The sequence below is a fragment of the Pygocentrus nattereri genome, chromosome 5, assembly GCF_015220715.1.
Source record: "Pygocentrus nattereri isolate fPygNat1 chromosome 5, fPygNat1.pri, whole genome shotgun sequence".
NCBI lineage: Eukaryota > Metazoa > Chordata > Actinopteri > Characiformes > Serrasalmidae > Pygocentrus > Pygocentrus nattereri.
The window spans coordinates 35,618,328-35,636,159 of record NC_051215.1 but is presented as its reverse complement, the minus strand read 5'-3'; the positions used below and the strand labels follow the sequence as shown (position 1 = coordinate 35,636,159).

General features: G+C 38.7%; 1 protein-coding gene across 5 annotated transcripts; it reads left to right on the top strand.

Annotated features, from left to right (window-relative positions):
* Positions 1-15,700: 15,700 nt before the first annotated feature.
* On the top strand, positions 15,701-17,830 carry gins1 (GINS complex subunit 1 (Psf1 homolog)). Of its 5 annotated transcripts, none has more exons than XM_017724808.2 (7): positions 15,701-15,728; positions 16,637-16,701; positions 16,867-16,965; positions 17,061-17,151; positions 17,233-17,349; positions 17,470-17,544; positions 17,643-17,830. In XM_017724808.2, exons 2-7 carry the CDS (start codon positions 16,667-16,669, stop codon positions 17,709-17,711), a joined length of 486 nt encoding a protein of 161 aa, XP_017580297.1. In that variant the 5' UTR covers positions 15,701-15,728; positions 16,637-16,666; the 3' UTR covers positions 17,712-17,830. The 5 variants fall into 5 exon arrangements, with proteins under 5 accessions (XP_017580297.1, XP_017580303.1, XP_017580285.1 ...); XM_017724814.2 differs by lacking the exon at positions 15,701-15,728 and adding an exon at positions 15,774-15,851; XM_017724796.2 differs by lacking the exon at positions 15,701-15,728 and adding an exon at positions 15,919-16,101.
* The last annotated feature ends 2 nt before the right edge of the window (positions 17,831-17,832 follow it).

Here is a 17,832-nt window from a genome sequence, read left to right as displayed (position 1 = left end):
GCTGGTATGCTGGCCCATTCCTCCATGCAGATCTCCTCTAGAGCAGTGATGTTTTGGGGCTGTCGGCGGGCAACACTGACTTTCAACTCCCTCCAAAGGTTTTCTATGGGGTTGAGATCTGGAGACTGGGCCACTCCAGGACCTTGAAATGCTTCTTACGAAGCCACTCCTTTGTTGCCCTGGCAGTGTGCTTGGGATCATTGTCATGATGAAAGACCCAGCCACGTTCCATCTTCAATGCCCTTGCTGATGGAAGGTTTGCACTCAAAATCTCACAGTTCATGGCCCCATTCATTCTTTCATGTACACAAACCAGTCGTCCTGGTCCCTTTGCAGAGAAACAGCCCCAAAGCATGATGTTGCCACCCCCGTGCTTCACAGTTGGTATGGTGTTCTTTGGATACAACTCAGCATGCACTCTCCTCCAAACACGACGAGTTGTGTTTGTACCAAACAGTTCTACTTTGGTTTCATCTGACCATATGACATTCTCCCAATACTCTTCCGGAACATCCAAATGCTCTCTAGCAAACTTCAGACGCGCCCGGATATGTACTGGCTTAAGCAGGGGGACACGTCTGGCCAGGGGTGCAACTACATACTTTCTGAGGTGGATGCAAACATATTATCGGCGCCCCCCCCCCCCCCCCCCCAAAACCCCGCCCCTTAACTTAAAGTGACTGAAAAAAATTAAAATTAAAATCAAATATTTAAGCAGGCAAGCTAAAATAAGGAACTTTATAAACAGAATACAAATTAAACTGTAAGAGCAAAAAACAAGCAATGAGGATTTAATTAAGAAGAAATAAAATAATTCAGAATAAACTGATAAGTGGACAGGCTAAAATGTAACGCAATAAAATAGAGATTAATAATTAGAATAATAAAAGTTTATATAAAAAAGTAAATTATGGAAATAAAATAAACAGTAAAACAGAAGATAGAATAAATAAAAAGAAGAAATAAATGAAATAAAAAGGGAAAAGGCGAAAAGTATGGAATAAAATAAATAAAAAGGTAAAACAGAAAATTAAATAAATAAAAGGACAAAATAAATAAAAATGTAAAGGAAAACTCAACTAAAACAGTTACAGGCTGAATGTGTCTGAATGTGGCTAGAAACTAAGAGTTTAAGATGATTTAGTGACACCAGCGAGCTGAGCTTTAGACCAGGCTACCACGGTTAGGATTTTAACTAGAATGTTGACTAGCTAGGTTAGCTAGCTAAACAGGCTACTATAAAGAGCTATGGCCTGACTAATGTCACTCGTTTTGAAGTTAAACCGAGAAAATAACCAGTTCAGGGTTAATCAGGTCGTAGCTGGAGAACCAAGTTTAGCTTTAACGTTAGCTTGCTGCCTCACTGCTATCATTCATCTGGCTGGCTGGGTAATATTAATATGGCTAGCCTTAGCTAGCACAGTAACATACATCTTAAACTGAAAAGGCGATCTCTTCTGATTGTGTGAATCTATTCACGGTGAAGTGCGGGATCTTTGGGGAAACTATGGAAGGTTTGACGTCTATTAGATTCCTTTATTTTTGAATAAGTGCATTTGGGAACGCAGCAGTGAGGCAGCTTTGCTAGAACCCAGTGGTCCAACGCTACTTTCGTACCCTACAGTCTCGTTTTGGTAGACAAAGGTGACGTAGGTGAATAAAGCGTATAAACTGACCAACCTGCTGTCTTTCACTTTGAGAAGCTTTTCTTCATCCCTACAACATCTTTTTCTCTCTCCCTCTTCTATTTTCTGTTTTGTTTTCTGTTTTGAAAAAAAAAACAACACACGCCTTGACGCGTTCCCTATGGGGCGCGTTCTCAAGCGCCTGTGTTTGGGAGCAAATGACAGGAGGGTAGGGGACGGAGTGGATGGGCGCCTGATTAGTGCTGTGCTGTTTTTTGATGTGTATTATCATACTTGAACAAACAGCTCTTACAGAAAATGCAGACTAGAAATAATTTTCCGGCATCGTTTTGGCGCCCCTCTAGTGCAGCGCCCATATGCGCCGCATACGCTGCATACCCCCTTTTTGCGCCACTGCGTCTGGCACTGCAAGATCTGAGTCCCTGGTGGCGTAGTGTGTTACTGACAGTAGCCTTTGTAACGTTGGTCCCAGCTTTCTGCAGGTCATTCACTAGGTCCCCCTGTGTGGTTCTGGGATTTCTGCTCACCGTTCTTGTGATCATTTTGACCCCACGGGCTGAGATCTTGCGTGGAGCCCCTGATCGAGGGAGATTAGCAGCAAAATGCAGTGTAGTCCCGGACTAGGCATGACTTGCATACATTCATGAACATATGCCCAAAAAAAAAATCCTATTTTATTTTATGCTAAGTTGTAGAAATCACTACATGCAAAAAAAAAATCTAGGGGTACTATAGAAGTTAACCAAAGTAAAAAAAAAATAATAATAAATAGAAACTGCCTTTCCCTAGTACATACCCAAAAAAATTGGAGTGCTGTGTAAAATGTAATTAAATGTAAATAAAGACAGAATGCAATGATTTGCAAATCTCATAGACCCATATTTTATTTACAATAGCACATATCAGATGTTGAAAGTGAGACATTTCACCATTTCCTGAAAAAAACTCATAAAGAACTTGGTGGCAACAAAATAAACTTACAAAAACTACACTGGGCTGTAAGACAGGCTAAAAATCTATATAGAGCCTAAAAAACTTGCTCAGAAGTGACCAAGATTTTTTTTATGTTTTATGACAGTTTTTGCACTTATGAAGCTTCTTGGAGTAGGAATGCTGGCCTAAAATATATCTCTAAGAGTGAGGTTATCGTAAAAAAGAGGGAACTTTGATCCTTGATTAATGAATATGGGTCCAGATTAAAATGTTATATCATTGCCTGATTACAATTATTATTTAGGCTGACTGCACTCTTTTAAAGATTTTATTTGACTACAGTTGTTTAATACAATCATTAGCTTTTATTATCATAGCTGCATGTTCATCCAGAGCAGTAATATGGCAACAGTCAGTTTATGCATTTATTTGAGCTTGAGCTGTGTTTGTCTTCAGCTGGAAGCCACTAAGAATAATAAACCACAGCCTTGTTCTGTATTATCTGCACACAGTTTATAAAAGAAAATTGCTAATTGCAAATTATTTATATGGCAATTCATGGTTAGCTAAATGTGATTATTGGTTCAGGCCTAGTGAGGTGTTGGTTAAGAAAATGTATAAAATGTTCTCTCCGGTTCACTCAAGTTCATCTGGCTTGTCAGTTCGTTTTCTGAGCTGTAAAAAACATTATAATATCTGTGTTTGTTAAACAGGGCGGCACGGTGGTGTGGTGGGTAGCGCTGTTGCCTCACAGCGAGGAGGGCCTGGGTTCGATTCCCTGGCCGGGTGATCAGGGTCCTCTCTGTGTGGAGTTTGCATGTTTTCCCCGTCTCTGCGTGGGTTTCCTCCGGGTTATCCGGTTTCCTCCCACAGTCCAAAGACATGCAGTCAGGCTAATTGGACATGCTAAAAGTTGCCCCTAGGTGTGAGTGTGTGAGTGACTGTCTGTGTCTGTCTGTCTGCCCTGCGATGGACTGGTGACCTGTCCAGGGTGTATCCTGCCTTCCGCCCGAAGACCGCTGGGATAGGCTCCAGCACCCCCCGCAACCCTGACGGAGAAGCGGCTTAGAAAATGGATGGATGGATGGATGTTTGTTAAACAATGCCCTCATTTCAGTTTTTTCTAAGTATAAGCAAGTTCGGTTTTCCCAGCATGGACATCATAGCAGAGGTCACGAAGAGACCGAAGAAGACGTTGGAACCGAGCAAGAGTAAAGCTCAGACTGGCTTTTACTTACTGGAGAGAGCTAAAAGGGACATAAGGATGCAGGACAGTCTCATGGCTAACAAGAAAGCAAAAATCCAACAGCAGAGTATAAATTACATCCCTGTTAAGATCGCAATATAGGCTGTAACCATATCCCTGTCTTTCACCTCACCTGCCAAAAGTCACTCACCAGCATGCAAAGAAATACATTCATCTCACGCCTAAACATTTGGTCTGTCTTTGTCTGTCTCTCACCAAATAAGACTTTAAAGTTGAAACCTCCTTATAAAATCCTGTAATGTTATTGTTCTTTGTAAGACATTATGGTCCTTTCTTTTCTGATGTTTGCAGGATTTGTGCCGAATTCCGACTCCCTGGTAGAATCTGACTCTCCTTTACGTGTCTGCAGGCCTAGATAAGCTATGGATTTACACTCCCCACCTCGTGGTTGAGTAATCTATAACTTTATTAACATTTATGTTTGTATCACCTTACCAATGTAAAGTTACCAGAATGACCTTCCAGCAAGAAGCCAAATCCAAAAACCTTTAGAAACTTAGCTAATTTGCTAGTTTGGTGTGTCAGGTGGAGAATCACAAACATTCTGACAATCACGCCCTTAAAGTAGCTAAAACATAGTGCACTACTTTTCAGAAAGTGCCTAAAATTAGCCACTACCTTTTCTGGAAAAGTAGCTAAATTGTGGCTAGCTGCAAATGATGGGAAAGTAGCTACAAAGTAGCTAACTACTCATTTTTCAGTAGCTATCCCAACCCTGGTTATAATGCTCAAATGTAATTCCTCAGTATAGTGACAGTGTTATCTGACAACATTGTGTCAACATAGTGGCAACATCGTCAGTATGTTGTCACAATCTCCAGGAATCCTTTAAGTTCCACTATGTTGTGAAGGGAACTCCATGGAGTTCTAATTTGCTTACATGTAGTAATGATAACATCACTTCATTAAGAGGTTGTGACAACTTTGTTCAGAAAGTAGACAAATGTGTGTGTGCAGTTTAAGTTCCCTTCAAACTGAACGTTTTCACTCTATGGTTTGAAATCTCCCTATAAATGTCTGTGCGGTTCACTTTGCAGGGAACTATATGAGGGCGATTGTAACGCACATTGAGACTCCAGGCTTTTGCTTTCAGTAGTACTGAAACTACGCATGCACTGTCTAGAGAGCCGCTACTATGCGGAAACCAAATGCGTTGAGGTGTTGAAATTAGTATGTTTTAAAATAGTTAAAGTATGTTTTATTTGTATGTATTGGCTCAAAGTAACATATCTTTATTTTGAATATAATATTATACTCAATAATACTACATATATGATATATTGTTAAAAAAACATGTTTTTACTCAAAGTAGCTCTTCTTCCATTGTTTTTAAAATTATAAAAGGATTGAAAGGCGATACAGTGCACTTTAAATCAAAACTGTTGTACTGAAATTGCTGTATGGAATTCCACATGAAACGTGTACTGAAACCATTTAAAACTGTAGTTATAATTCAGTAAAAGGTTCACTTGTAAATAACTACTGCTTGTGAATACAACGGCAAGAATAAGAATAAACTGAATATACTGTTTTACACTACAGAAAGAGCTAACTCTTTCCAATAGGAAAAACAAAGAAAGCAATGATATATTAATATTATCCTAATATACAGGGTGAGTCAAAAGTCACAGGATACTGTTTTATTTTATTTTTTATGCTGTCAGGCGGGGTGGCACAGTGGCGCGGTGGGTAGCGCTGTCGCCTCACAGCGAGAAGGGCCTGGATTCGATTCCCTGGCCGGGTGACCGGGGTCCTCTCTGTGTGGAGTTTGAATGTTCTCCCCGTGTCTGCGTGGGTTTCCTCTGGGTTCTCCGGTTTCCTCCCACAGTCCAAAGACATGCAGTCAGGTTCATTGGACATGCCAAATTGCCCCTGGGTGTGAGTGACTGTCTATGTCTGTCTGTCTGCCCTGCGACGGACTGGCGACCTGTCCAGGGTGTATCCTGTCTATGTCTGTCTGTCTGCCCTGCGACGGACTGGCGACCTGTCCAGGGTGTATCCTGCCTTCCACCCGATGACTGCTGGGATAGGCTCCAGCACCCCCCGCGACCCTGACGGAGAAGCGGCTTAGAAAATGGATGGATGGATGGATGCTGTCACAAGCCTCCGTGATGCAGCGCTGAAGGCAATGTTTGTTGCGGATTTTCTCAGCATACACAATTTATGTGAGATGACCCCAGAGATAAAAGTCGATGATAAAATCAAACAGAACAGTGTCCTGTGACTTTTGACTCACCCTGTATTGTTTGTTTAATGTGGGGTCTCCCATTCATGCTTCTGTGGTATACACTTAAAATAATACAAAAAGGAAGCTCTTCAGGGTTCATTGGTAAAGAAAACAGGCTCACCAACCTTTCTTTGGATGACAGTTTTCCTAAAACCCATTCTCACAGTTTTCACAAAGACTCGTTCATGACATTCATTAGTGTTTTCATATTTGGGTTTTGTTCTTAGGTAAGAACAGAATCTACACACTCAAGTCCACAAAGGTGTGAACTATTCTGCAGTTTAAAAACACGCCATGAATCTGATGTAGATATTTTTCTTGGGATCTTTCTTAAGAACATTTTTCTTTAAGAAAAAAATTTAGGAAGATATGATATGATAAGATATGGTGAATGAGGCTTAATGGTTCTATATCAGTAAAAAGTGTCACAAGCTTGACATTATAACCACAGCAGAGTCCTTCTGGTCCTATCTAGAACCCTTCTCGAAAAGGTCCTATGTACAATCATGTACAGTACATTCTCCATTAATCTGAAGAACCTTTTCAGGATGCAAAGAGCCCTTAATTATGCATATGGTTCGCTGAGTGAACGTGGGGAATTTCAGATCTGCAGGTCTGTGTGAAATGTTGCAGGCAGTCTGTCAGGACTGATAGGTTGTCTTCTTACTTGAAGGGTAAAATAATGCACTCCGGATCTCAGTGAAGTTAACTTAGTATTAGCAAAAATGTGTAGTTTCTAAAATAAATACAAAGGTGCAGCATAAAATGTCGGCACAAAATCATGTCTATAGCATGACATGGGGGACATATATAGGACATCCTACAACCTTTGGAACATTGAGCGTTCACGGTTCTATTATTAATAATTACTGAAGAACCCTCAAAATATGCTGATCTACAGCTTTGCCAGAACCAGTCAGATAGATGATGAATTGAAACTCAAACCAACTAGCACTCCTTACACACACTCATGCACAGTTTCAGTCCTCCTGAGTGCCTACTGGTGCTGCAGTATGCAATATGTACTGGTGCCACAGTATGCAGGATGCACTGGTGCCACAGTATGCAGTATGCATCTGCTCACTGGGAGGTGCATGTTGCATTTTCCCAGTTCCTCATCCAGACAATTTTTACATTTGCATTGGTCTATTTGTTTGAGGGCCACTTATATAAGGACCTGCAGAACATTTTAGATTGTTGTCAGTGAGGTGGTTTGTGTTGTTCTGCTTTCAGATGTGGCAGTTTTGGGTGGTAGCACTTGCAAGTTGCCTTCTAGGGGCTGCATGTGGTAAGTACTAAACTAAAATGTGTTCATTTTGTTGTCATAAGCCTAAGATTCATATGAAAGAGAAAATGATTTGAATATGAAGACAACGTCTTTTTCAGGGAAGGCATTTTTCAGCAAGGCAATGCCAAACCCCATTCTGCATGTATTACAGCAAAATTGCTCTGTATTAAAACTAAACTGGCCTGCCTGCAGTCCAGACCTGTCACCACTGAAAACATTTGGCGCGAAAGAGACCTTTAACTGTTGAGCAGCTGAAATTCTATATTAACAAAGCTCAAGAAAACATTTCACTTTCAAAACTACAGCAATTGATCTTCTCAGTTCCCAAACGCTTACAGTGTTGTTAAAAGAAGAAAAGGTACATACAGTGGTCAACATACTCCTGTCCCAACTTTTTTGGAATGTGTTGTTGGCATCAAATTCAAAATGGGTATATACTTTTCAGGAAACAATAAAATTTCTCAGTTTCAACATTTGATATGTTGCCTTTTACTATTTTCCTTTATGAATATGGTTTAGATAATTTGCATATCATTGCATTCTTTTTTTTCATTTACATACTGCACAGCCAGTCTTTTGAAAATGGGGTTATATTTTGCATTACTGTACATAAGTGAGAAAGGCCACATATATTAATATATTATAGCGACCTGCACTAATATCCGAAACATTTGTTTTTTTCGTCAGGCCTTGTAATGCCTCAGGCTGTTGGACACCTTTTATGCAAATGGAGGAGAGGAGATGCCTGGCTGAATCTCACAAAATACAGACACTGATGACTTCTGGGAAGGTGCGACATTATACCACTGATATAACATGTTCCTTATATGCAGTTTTGATCCATATGATCTCATGAAAAATGCATGATAGTTATAAAGACAGTGGGTCATTTTATTGTATTTCATACAAATGATGTCTTACAAAAGATTATATCTGCTAAATGCACATGTAAATGTTGTCAGGTTTTCCAAGAAGGTGGCTGATGTTAACTTATGTTATAATCCATAGAATTCTAAGCAAATATGCTAAATAGCTTATATCTATTTTTTCAGTCAAAGATATAGATATAGAAGAATTTGTCATATTAAGCATGTCACTTTATGTAACATGATGTTGCTCGTTGCAAGAATCACGAACAAGGTCGGATTTTCATACTGCAGTAACAGGGACATTCATGTTCATAGGCAGGTATGGTGCTGTTTCAGCCTCAGTTGAAATCTGTAGCAATGGCAGTAAGTGCAGTAACATGGTCTTTCATGGTCATAAGCAGTCATGGGGCTGGTTCAAATCTGTAGCAATGGCTAGGGAATCAAGTGGAGGCTCAAGTGATGGCATTTGTGCCATTTTATTCAATGCCATTGTGGATTAGAGGCTGTGAGAGAGCCAAAACTTCATATTTGAGTGGCTGATACTTCAGCCACAGTGTGAAGAGGTCACAGTGATCATTTTTCCTCTCTCTCTGCACTTCTGTTCTTTCCTCTCATGTTGTCCATCTCTGTTCCTTATTTGTTATTTTCCTAAGTACCCATGACATTGTGCCCTGCAACCATCTGAGAGCCTATAAGTATTACAGTGACACCATAGTAACCCCTGCTGGATTTCTGGGATACCTCTGCTCTAACACACAGAGTTTGAGTCTGTAAGTAGGATCTCTTCAGATTGAAAAGCACAAACCAAGCAGGATATATCAGCAAAACCAAACAGGATATATCTGTAAGACCAAGCAGGTTATATCAATAAAACCAAGAAGGCTATATCTATGGCTGCACATCACAGGCTTTAGAGTAGGCTGGGAACAAGGGTGATGTAAAGGAGGGACCTCCTGTCATCGCACATGACATTGATTTGCTGAGATTGATTTGGGGAGAACTCCTGCTTCTGCAGCTGCCCCTGCAAAAAACACTGTATCCCCAGTTTGGGATGCATCCCAGCTAAACAGTGCAGCAAACACACAGGGCATGACCTCAAGTGCCTATGATCTCCTCAAACTCTGATATTTCAAGGATTCAAGGAGATTTTATTGTCATTCACATCACATGGTACATGAGGTGGAACGAAATTAAGATCTCATGGTCCAGTTTACACCCAAGAGCTGTTATTAAAATAGATAAATATAAGGTAAATAACACAAGAGAGGGAGAGTAGGAGAGTAGGCAGTTAGCAGCAATATGAGGTCCAGAGTGCAAGTTTGCTATAGCAGCATGATATTGAATTGAGCAGTAGATAAAGTGTCTAGATAAAGTGTCTCAGTGCGGTTTAAAGTGACAGTGTTTGTAACAGTAATTGTTCTTGTAAGTGTCAGTGCAGTGTGTTTAGTTGTAATTTAAGAGCCTTACAGCTTCTGGTATGAAGCTGTTTCTGAGTCTGGTTGTTTTGCACTTGATGCTCCACAGCCTCCTGCCTGAGGGGAGCGGGACAAAAAGTGCATGTGCTGGGTGGGTGGGATCCTTCCCTATGCAGGTAGCCCTTTTCCTGCATCTGGAGGTGCTGGGTTGCTTTTCTTGTAAACGCCTGCAGTGTTTTATTTCTACATCTAGTGGACAGCTATTAACTTGCATAAAAACTCCTTGTTTTTAGAGTAGAGAGGAAAATACAGGCTGTGAGATTTTTTGGAAAACAGGGAGAGTAATTTCCATTAGGCTCATGTAAAATATGTTTGTTTTATTAAGTTTTGACTGTTTCATGAGGATTGATTTTTTTAAAGTAATAAGCAACAAGAGGCATTCTCCATGACAGGATATAGAATGAGATCTGTTGTGAGTTGGTCTGGTCTGATCTTTTTCAACTGTAATTGAGCAAAGAAAGTTAACATTAACTGGCTGTCAAAACCAGCAGGTGGAGCTCATTACCTTATTTAAAACAGTGCTTTTCATGCGTCAGAGTTACACAAAAGTGTAATTTATGGCGTTTAAAATATCTGCATTAAAACAGCATTTAAGCTAATATTTAAACCTCAAAAGACACTTTTTCATTTTCATTTTGAGCTCCATTTTTTGTTACAAATTATTTTTAATTTTAAATACAAATTATAGTTATTGACTAATAAATATCAATGACAGCTATTGTTAAATGTTTAATTTACATTAACATTGTTAAATGTTTAATTTACAAACCCATTTCCCAAAAAGTTGGGAAGCTGTGTAAAATGTAAATAAAAACAAAATGCAATGATGTGCAAATCATTTAAACCCTATATTTAATTGAAAATGCTTCAAAGATGACATTTCAAATGTTGAAACAGAAAATTTATTTTATTTTATTTTAATATTTGCCCATTTAGAATTTGATGCCAACAACACATTCCAGAAAAAGTTGGGACAGGGCAACAAAAGGCTGGTAAAGTTGTGTAATTCCAAATAAATAAAAAAAACATGGTTAATGGGCACCAAGTCAATAACATGATTGGGTATAAAAATGCATCCCAGGGAGTCTGAGTCTTTCAGAAGTAAAGATGAGAAGGGGCTCACCACTCTATAAAAAACTGCATGATCAAATAGTGCAACAGTTCAAGATTAACATCTACATTCATCATCTACATTACATAACAACATTTAAAGATTTTTGCAAGGGACAAGGCCAAAAACCAGTATTGACTGGCCGTGATCTTTGGGCCCTCAGGTGGAACTGCATTAAAAACAGATGTGATTCTTTAATGGAAATCACTGCATGGGCTTCTGAATCACTTCTGAAATACATTATTTGTGGACACAGTCCATCGGCAGTTCCACAAATACAAGTTAAAACTCCCAAATGATAAGAAACCATAAATAAACAGGATCCAGAAATGCTGCCACCTTCTCTGGGCCCAAGCTCATTTAAAATGGACTGAGGGGAAGTGGAAAAGTATCCTGTGGTCCAACAAATCAACATTTGAAATTCTTATTGGAAATCATGGACACTGTGTCCTCCAGGCTAAAGACCAATCAGCTTGTTATCAGTGCACAGTTCAAAAGCTAATATTCATGGTGGTACAGGGGTGCATGGATGACTGGTACATCTATGAAGGCACCATTAATGCTGAATGATATTATATAGGTTTATTCAACATATGCTGCCCTCCAAATGTTTCAACATTTGATATGTTGTCTTTGTACCATTTTCATTTAAATATAAGATTTAAATGATTTGCATTACATAATGGAATTGTCTTTTTATTTACATTTTGTACAGTGTCCCAACTTTTTTGGAAATGGGATTGCACTATTTTTACTGCCTATACTGTGTAAAGCTCAAAGAAATTTTTCATGATAATATTGTAATATTGATTTAATGTAAGTTGTGAGAAAGATTTGAATTTTTGTAAATGTTTTACATTACAGAAAAACATAAAATTTATGGTAAATGGACTTCGGTCCCAAATATCGGTTATAGGTGTCCGTGATTACTAATAATTAGTATCTCTATGACCCATGGTGGTCTTTGCCAGTGGGCACTGACATTCTATTGGTGATGGCACATGTAGACTAAAGCAGCAATGAGAAAAATTTTATTGTGCAATCAATACGTGTAATCACTGGCCACCCCAGTCAAATTATGTTCTGTTGATATTCTAAGTGAAAATACACATCCTCTACAGAACACACTTCTGTACAATTTAATGTACAATTACTATGTATATGCTGAATTTAATATATTGGAAAAACAAAACATAAAATATGGCCTGAAAATGTTATTGCACATTTTAGGCTTAATTTTTTCCAATATGTTAAAACCTTACTTTGTTTAGAAAATCGACCAACACTTGCATAAGACTGTATTTAGATTTAATAATAATAATAATAATAATAATAGACTGCTGGGATAGGCTCCAGCATGAGCAAAGGCTCATGAACCCTTTGCATGTAAGTACTTGTGGGTATGCAGAACTATTCATTAGAAATCTGTTCTAGACATAGCTACATACACTAAACTATACTATTTTCTAGATTAAGATTAAAATTTTTAGATTTCACTTGAATACCCGACATACACATACTAACATTTACTGGTTCTGCTGGACTAAAAAGACCCTGGTCAATAATATTTGTAATCTCCTGTTTGATACGCAAAATTTAAAACTCCATGTTTTTTCTCTAGATTATCACTACAAAGTCACTATCAATAGCACTGAAAGTGTTAAAGGCTACTTCAATGTGGAACTGTATGATTCCAGTGAAAATACTCGCCCGTATCGGATTTACAGGTATGCACTATACAGTCCATAATTGACAGGTTTTATTAAGTGTTTTTCTTCCCTTTTTTAGCTAGTTGAAAAACATCTACATTTCTAAGGTACAGTTTACAATGCTAAAGCCAGTTCTATGTAATTCACTTTCTTTGAGATCATTTTGAAACAGGACAGATGTTTAAAGACATTTCTGATTTGTTTCAGCGGCAGAATTATTCCTGGAAAGACCTATGAACACGTGATCGATGTGGAAGAGGATGTGGGTAATCTGAGTAATATGACATGGAACAGTTCTTGGCAGAGAGGTAGAACCTTCGGTGCCTACTCAAATTACAGTGCAGCGAGGAAGGGACAGGAGAATGTGAGTTTCTCTGTCCATCTCTGGGCCACCACAATGGGGCAGGCATTTCTCTGGTTTGAACTGTAGCAATAGAAAGCACACTAATTTAATGGATAAGATTTACAGTTAAAAAGTCCACACAAAACTAAACAGCAAGTTTTTGCAGACACTGTAATGGTAAAACCAGACTTTGCATGGGAATTGTAGAATTGATTAATGGACTCAGCGGAAGTAAAGACAACAAAGCAACAAACTAAAATCCTTTTCCCTCTCCTTCTCTCTCTCTCGCTCACTCACAGGTTTACTTTCTGTGGAGAGGGTCAAACTCAAGACTGAGTTTGTTTATTTAAAAATAATCATGTGAACATTTAGTTTCATTTACTCATTATTTATCACTGTTTGTTGGAAGAAAATCTTGTATCTCCATTTTTGTTGTTTTTCAGTATTTGACAATAATTTGAAAATGCCTGTTGCCCTTTACCTTGAATGTAAATTTCATGATGAATGGACTAATAGAAACAGACCCAAAATAACTTGGAAAAAAGTCTGGTTCCATTGACTTTCATTAAAAGTAAAAGATGTTTTTCCTTTTCCTGTAAAGTTACCATTTTGGATATACAAGGTTTTCTTCCGACAACAGTGTTATTCAAGAACTTGATCTAATTTTACACCTGCAGTGGACTGTCCCCTAATTAATGTACCTCACTTAAGTACATACATAAGATTTGGCAGAAGTACACAAGTCCATTACTTTAGTAAAAGTACTAGTAATTCTGTAAAAAATAAGCATAAAAGAACATGCTTATAAATGCACTTAATGTTAAAAAGTAAAAGTACTTCTTTAAAACTCATCTCTAATTCAATTTTTATACAGGATATTTTTCTACTGAGAGTTAGACAGGTACACATCCATCAAACTGAGCATACACAATAGTTTATACTAGAACTGTATGCATTATCCACAAAAATCCACACATTTAGAGCACCCAAAAATGTTCACATTTGATTTCCTGTACAAGAATTAGAGATGGATATTGTTGGAATCTCTAATGAGAAAAAAAATTAACTATTCAAATTTTTATTTCAGCAGTCAATACTGAACAAAATGTAACATTTTGTTTGATGTTTTATATATATATACTACTAGTGTGTATATATATATATATATATATATATATATATATACACACACACACACACACACACACACACACACAAACTCAACCAACCACCTTTACTTTAAAGCATGTTCACCACAGACAACTTCTACCCAGAGAAGATGACAAACCTAGGTTAAAATAAGACGTACAACGTTAAACTTAGAGAGTAGTACAAACTTAAAACTTTATCATTGTTAGCCAAAAACACAGGTTACTGACACAGTGGGCAGACCCAAATAAAAATGACATGAAAGTTAAATCAAACACCTGATGCAGCTTCTGTGTGAAGATGAGGAAAAACAACATAGCAGCCTAATCATTGTAGACAAAAGGAAATTGGCACAGCAGGCATGAAACATGTTTATGGATTATGTATGTCTTACCTGTAATGACTCGATGCACTGAAATAATGTCCATACAGCCACCTGAACGTAACTGCTTCAACATTTAAGGTGGAATGGGAAATGAAGCTAACTTCAGCTTCATCTAATTTCTATCGACTGTACAAGTCTCAATTACAGTCAGTAAACCAGGGATTACTGGGATGACCAGGGATTACTGAAACAATCATTAATTAAAGATGTGTTAATGTTAGAAAATTAATCTGATCTCAATTTTGAAACATTCTTTTCCTCTAAGTATATCAATAAACGTTAGGATAAACCAGCCGTTACGGGTGTACTTTGCTGAGATTTTTGTTGGGAGTGACAAGGATGGACAAGATTAGAAATGAGCAAATCAGAGGGATAGTGAAGGAGCAGTTTGGCGATAAAGCCAGAGAGGCCAGGTTGAGATGGTTTGGACATGTGTTGAGGAGGAATAGTGGATATATTGGTCAAAGAATGTTTGAGATGGAGCTGCCGGGTAGAAGGAGAAGAGGTAGACCTCAGAGAAGGTTTATGGATGTAGTGAAGGTGGACATGGAGATGGTTGGTGTAAAAGTAGAGGAGGCAGTGGATAGGGCAAGATGGAGGCAGATGATCCGCTGTGGAGACCCCTAAAGGGAGCAGCCGAAAGAAGAAGATATCAATAAACGTTAGGATATGACTGGTATTAACTACCAAGTCTAAGAACATGATATCTATAATATTCAAAACTCAAAGCCATAAACAAACGACCAACACTCTGTGAAACCATGTTACATTTACCCAACATGTAAAGTAACGATAACTATCTGTTTAATCATCAGATAGTAGCGACTTTTACTTTAAAATATATCCTATTGTTGTAACCACACAAACATTTTGGTTTTCTATACAAATATGGCAAATCAATGCATTTATTGACTGCTAAGTACCAAAAGACGCACTTCTGTCGCTGCGTTTATGGGTTTAAACTGCCCGCGAAGAACTTCCCGGGACTATCTGAAGTCCACGCGAATCACGTGGCCATCGAGCATTTTGAACTCCCGTTAGCGCGACTCTCTCTGCCAGGCTCTGCTTGGGCTGTGGACTTTTTGTGGCAGATGTGTCGACATTAGCAAAAACCCTAACCCGATCCCGTATTTTATTTTAAAAATGTTCCTGTTCTTTGAAATATCATTCTGTTTCAACTCCACAGAAATGCTGTAACTGAAACAACCAGTTAAAGGGATTTTAAAAGCTTGCTGAAGTATCGTAGCAATTCTCCTCTCACACCGCTAGGTGGCGTTGATATGACAAGTTACATTTGGAGAAGAAGAGAAAAAGAAGACGAAAACGGTGAGACTAAAATGCTGCATCCTGTAAAGAGAAAGAACCGTTAATAAACAGTCGGTGCGTTCATATTTGTACGGATTCATTGCTGTATCGATTTATTACACATGCAGTATTTTTACTTTCGCGGTAAGTGGTTGATCTGTGGAATCCCACTTGACTTTCCGTACTTTTCGAAGGTATCACGTGATCAAAACAAAGGCATTCTCCCGCGAAAATCGTGTTTGCCGGTTGTGGTGACGAACAGCGAGGGAACGTCGCAGCACAATAAAACGGGACAAAATCACTACATAGAAGTCTAATAATGTTCTGCGAAAAGGCCGTCGAGCTTATTAGAGAACTCCACCGGATGAGTGATGGCCAGTTACCTGCTTTTAATGTGTGTATCTTTGTGTCCAGCTCACTCGAAGCTTCGTGCTAACTCGGCTAGCTACGAGCTGAAGTCAGCTTCTTGTTCGAATTTTCCCGTTCCACCTTAAATGGTGCAGCAGTTACGCTCCAAACAACAAGGGGGCGAATAGGAAGCTAACGTCAGCGTTTATCTTATCTTTAGTTAACCCGCAGGTATTAATAAAGCGTTGAAACCGATAGGAGTTGGTTAAAACTCAGCTTATGACGATGCTATTGTGTTAACTGTCATGAGTTAGCTTGGCTAGCATTACATTGACTCGCTGTCATATTGTCCCTAATTCTGGTTTAAGGTAGTCTGTAATAAGAAGGAACTTTAGCTCTTTATGTGATTTCACAAGTACATTCTGGCTTCAGTAGCTACGCAGAACAGTAAACGCGCAGTGTAATTGTCATTGTGCTTAAATCTCACATAAATGTTAACTTGGTGTAGAAGATCAGCTCCCATGTCTAAAATTGATTTGGATTTTCAGCAGACGGCTAATAAACGGCATTTGTCTCAACAGGAGGACAGCATTCGACAGGTTCTTGAAGAAATGAAAGCTTTATACGAGCAGAACCAAAGTGATGTGTAAGACATCAGCTTTATTTACATTTTTGATTCTTTTATCATATCCCATAATTCTGCAGTTCCAGGTGTGCTACTGTGTCGTGAGCATGTAGGTAAAGTGTTCACTTGCTTTAGTTGAACACAGCATTGACTATGAAATGGAATGTCTTTTGACCTCCTTATAAGGAGTGAAGCAAAGACTGAGGGCAAGAGTGAACTGATTCCAACCATTAAGTTTCGTCACTGCTGTTTGCTGAGGAACCAGCGCTGTATTACAGCCTACCTGTAAGTATTCTGCATCCTTTGTTTACCTGCACACAAGAACAGACCGTCCTGTCGCCAGAGTATGATTTTACTACCTCTCTGTTCTGCTTTCACAGCTATGACCGCCTCCTTCGAATCCGTGCTCTCCGATGGGAGTATGGGAGTGTGTTGCCCACAACAATTCGGTTCCACATGTGTGCAGAAGAGGTGCGATTGATTTTTATTGCCAATACCAAGTTGTTTAATGTTTCCTTGGAAATTTAATAACTGTTTATTTAAACTGTGCAGTTGGAGTGGTTCAATCAGTACAAGAAGTCCTTGGCTACCTATATGAGGTCACTCGGAGGGGAAGAAGGGTTGGACATAACACAAGACATGAAGCCTCCTAAGAGCTTGTATATTGAGGTGAGAGAAATGGCTTCATTAGTCATAGAAGATGAAGCTCCAATAGCAGTTCCTGTCTGAGTGGATTACTGCACGCGCTACAGTAAGTGTTGTTCCTCTCACTTGCATTTCTCTCCTCAGGTGCGCTGTTTGAAAGACCATGGGGAATTTGAAATAGATGACGGTACAGTTATACTCTTGAAGAAGAATAGTCAGGTATAAGGACTTACACTAGTACATTTTATATCATTAACATGCTTTCCTGCCTCTTGTTTGTAAGCCAATGTGTTTACACCCAACTCTTGTCTTCACAGCATTTTCTTCCCCGATGGAAATGTGAGCAGTTGATTCGACAGGGAGTCCTGGAGCATGTCATTTCTTGACTCAGATGTGCTGGCTTTGGTTACTTATGTCAGTGGAAATTAGTAGTTAACTTTATGTATTGACAATTCTAATCATTTAACTTTTTTTGCATGTAAATGTAAAAAAAAACAAAAACATTTT

Excerpts from the sequence above, each read along its gene's own strand:
- gins1 (XM_017724796.2), top strand. The coding sequence starts at position 16,027 with ATGTTCTGCGAAAAGGCCGTCGAGCTTATTAGAGAACTCCACCGGATG. Across the intron at positions 16,102-16,636 it reads GCCAGTTACCTGCTTTTAAT|GAGGACAGCATTCGACAGGT; the intron begins GTGTGTATCTTT and ends TTGTCTCAACAG. Across the intron at positions 16,702-16,866 it reads GAGCAGAACCAAAGTGATGT|GAGTGAAGCAAAGACTGAGG; the intron begins GTAAGACATCAG and ends CCTCCTTATAAG.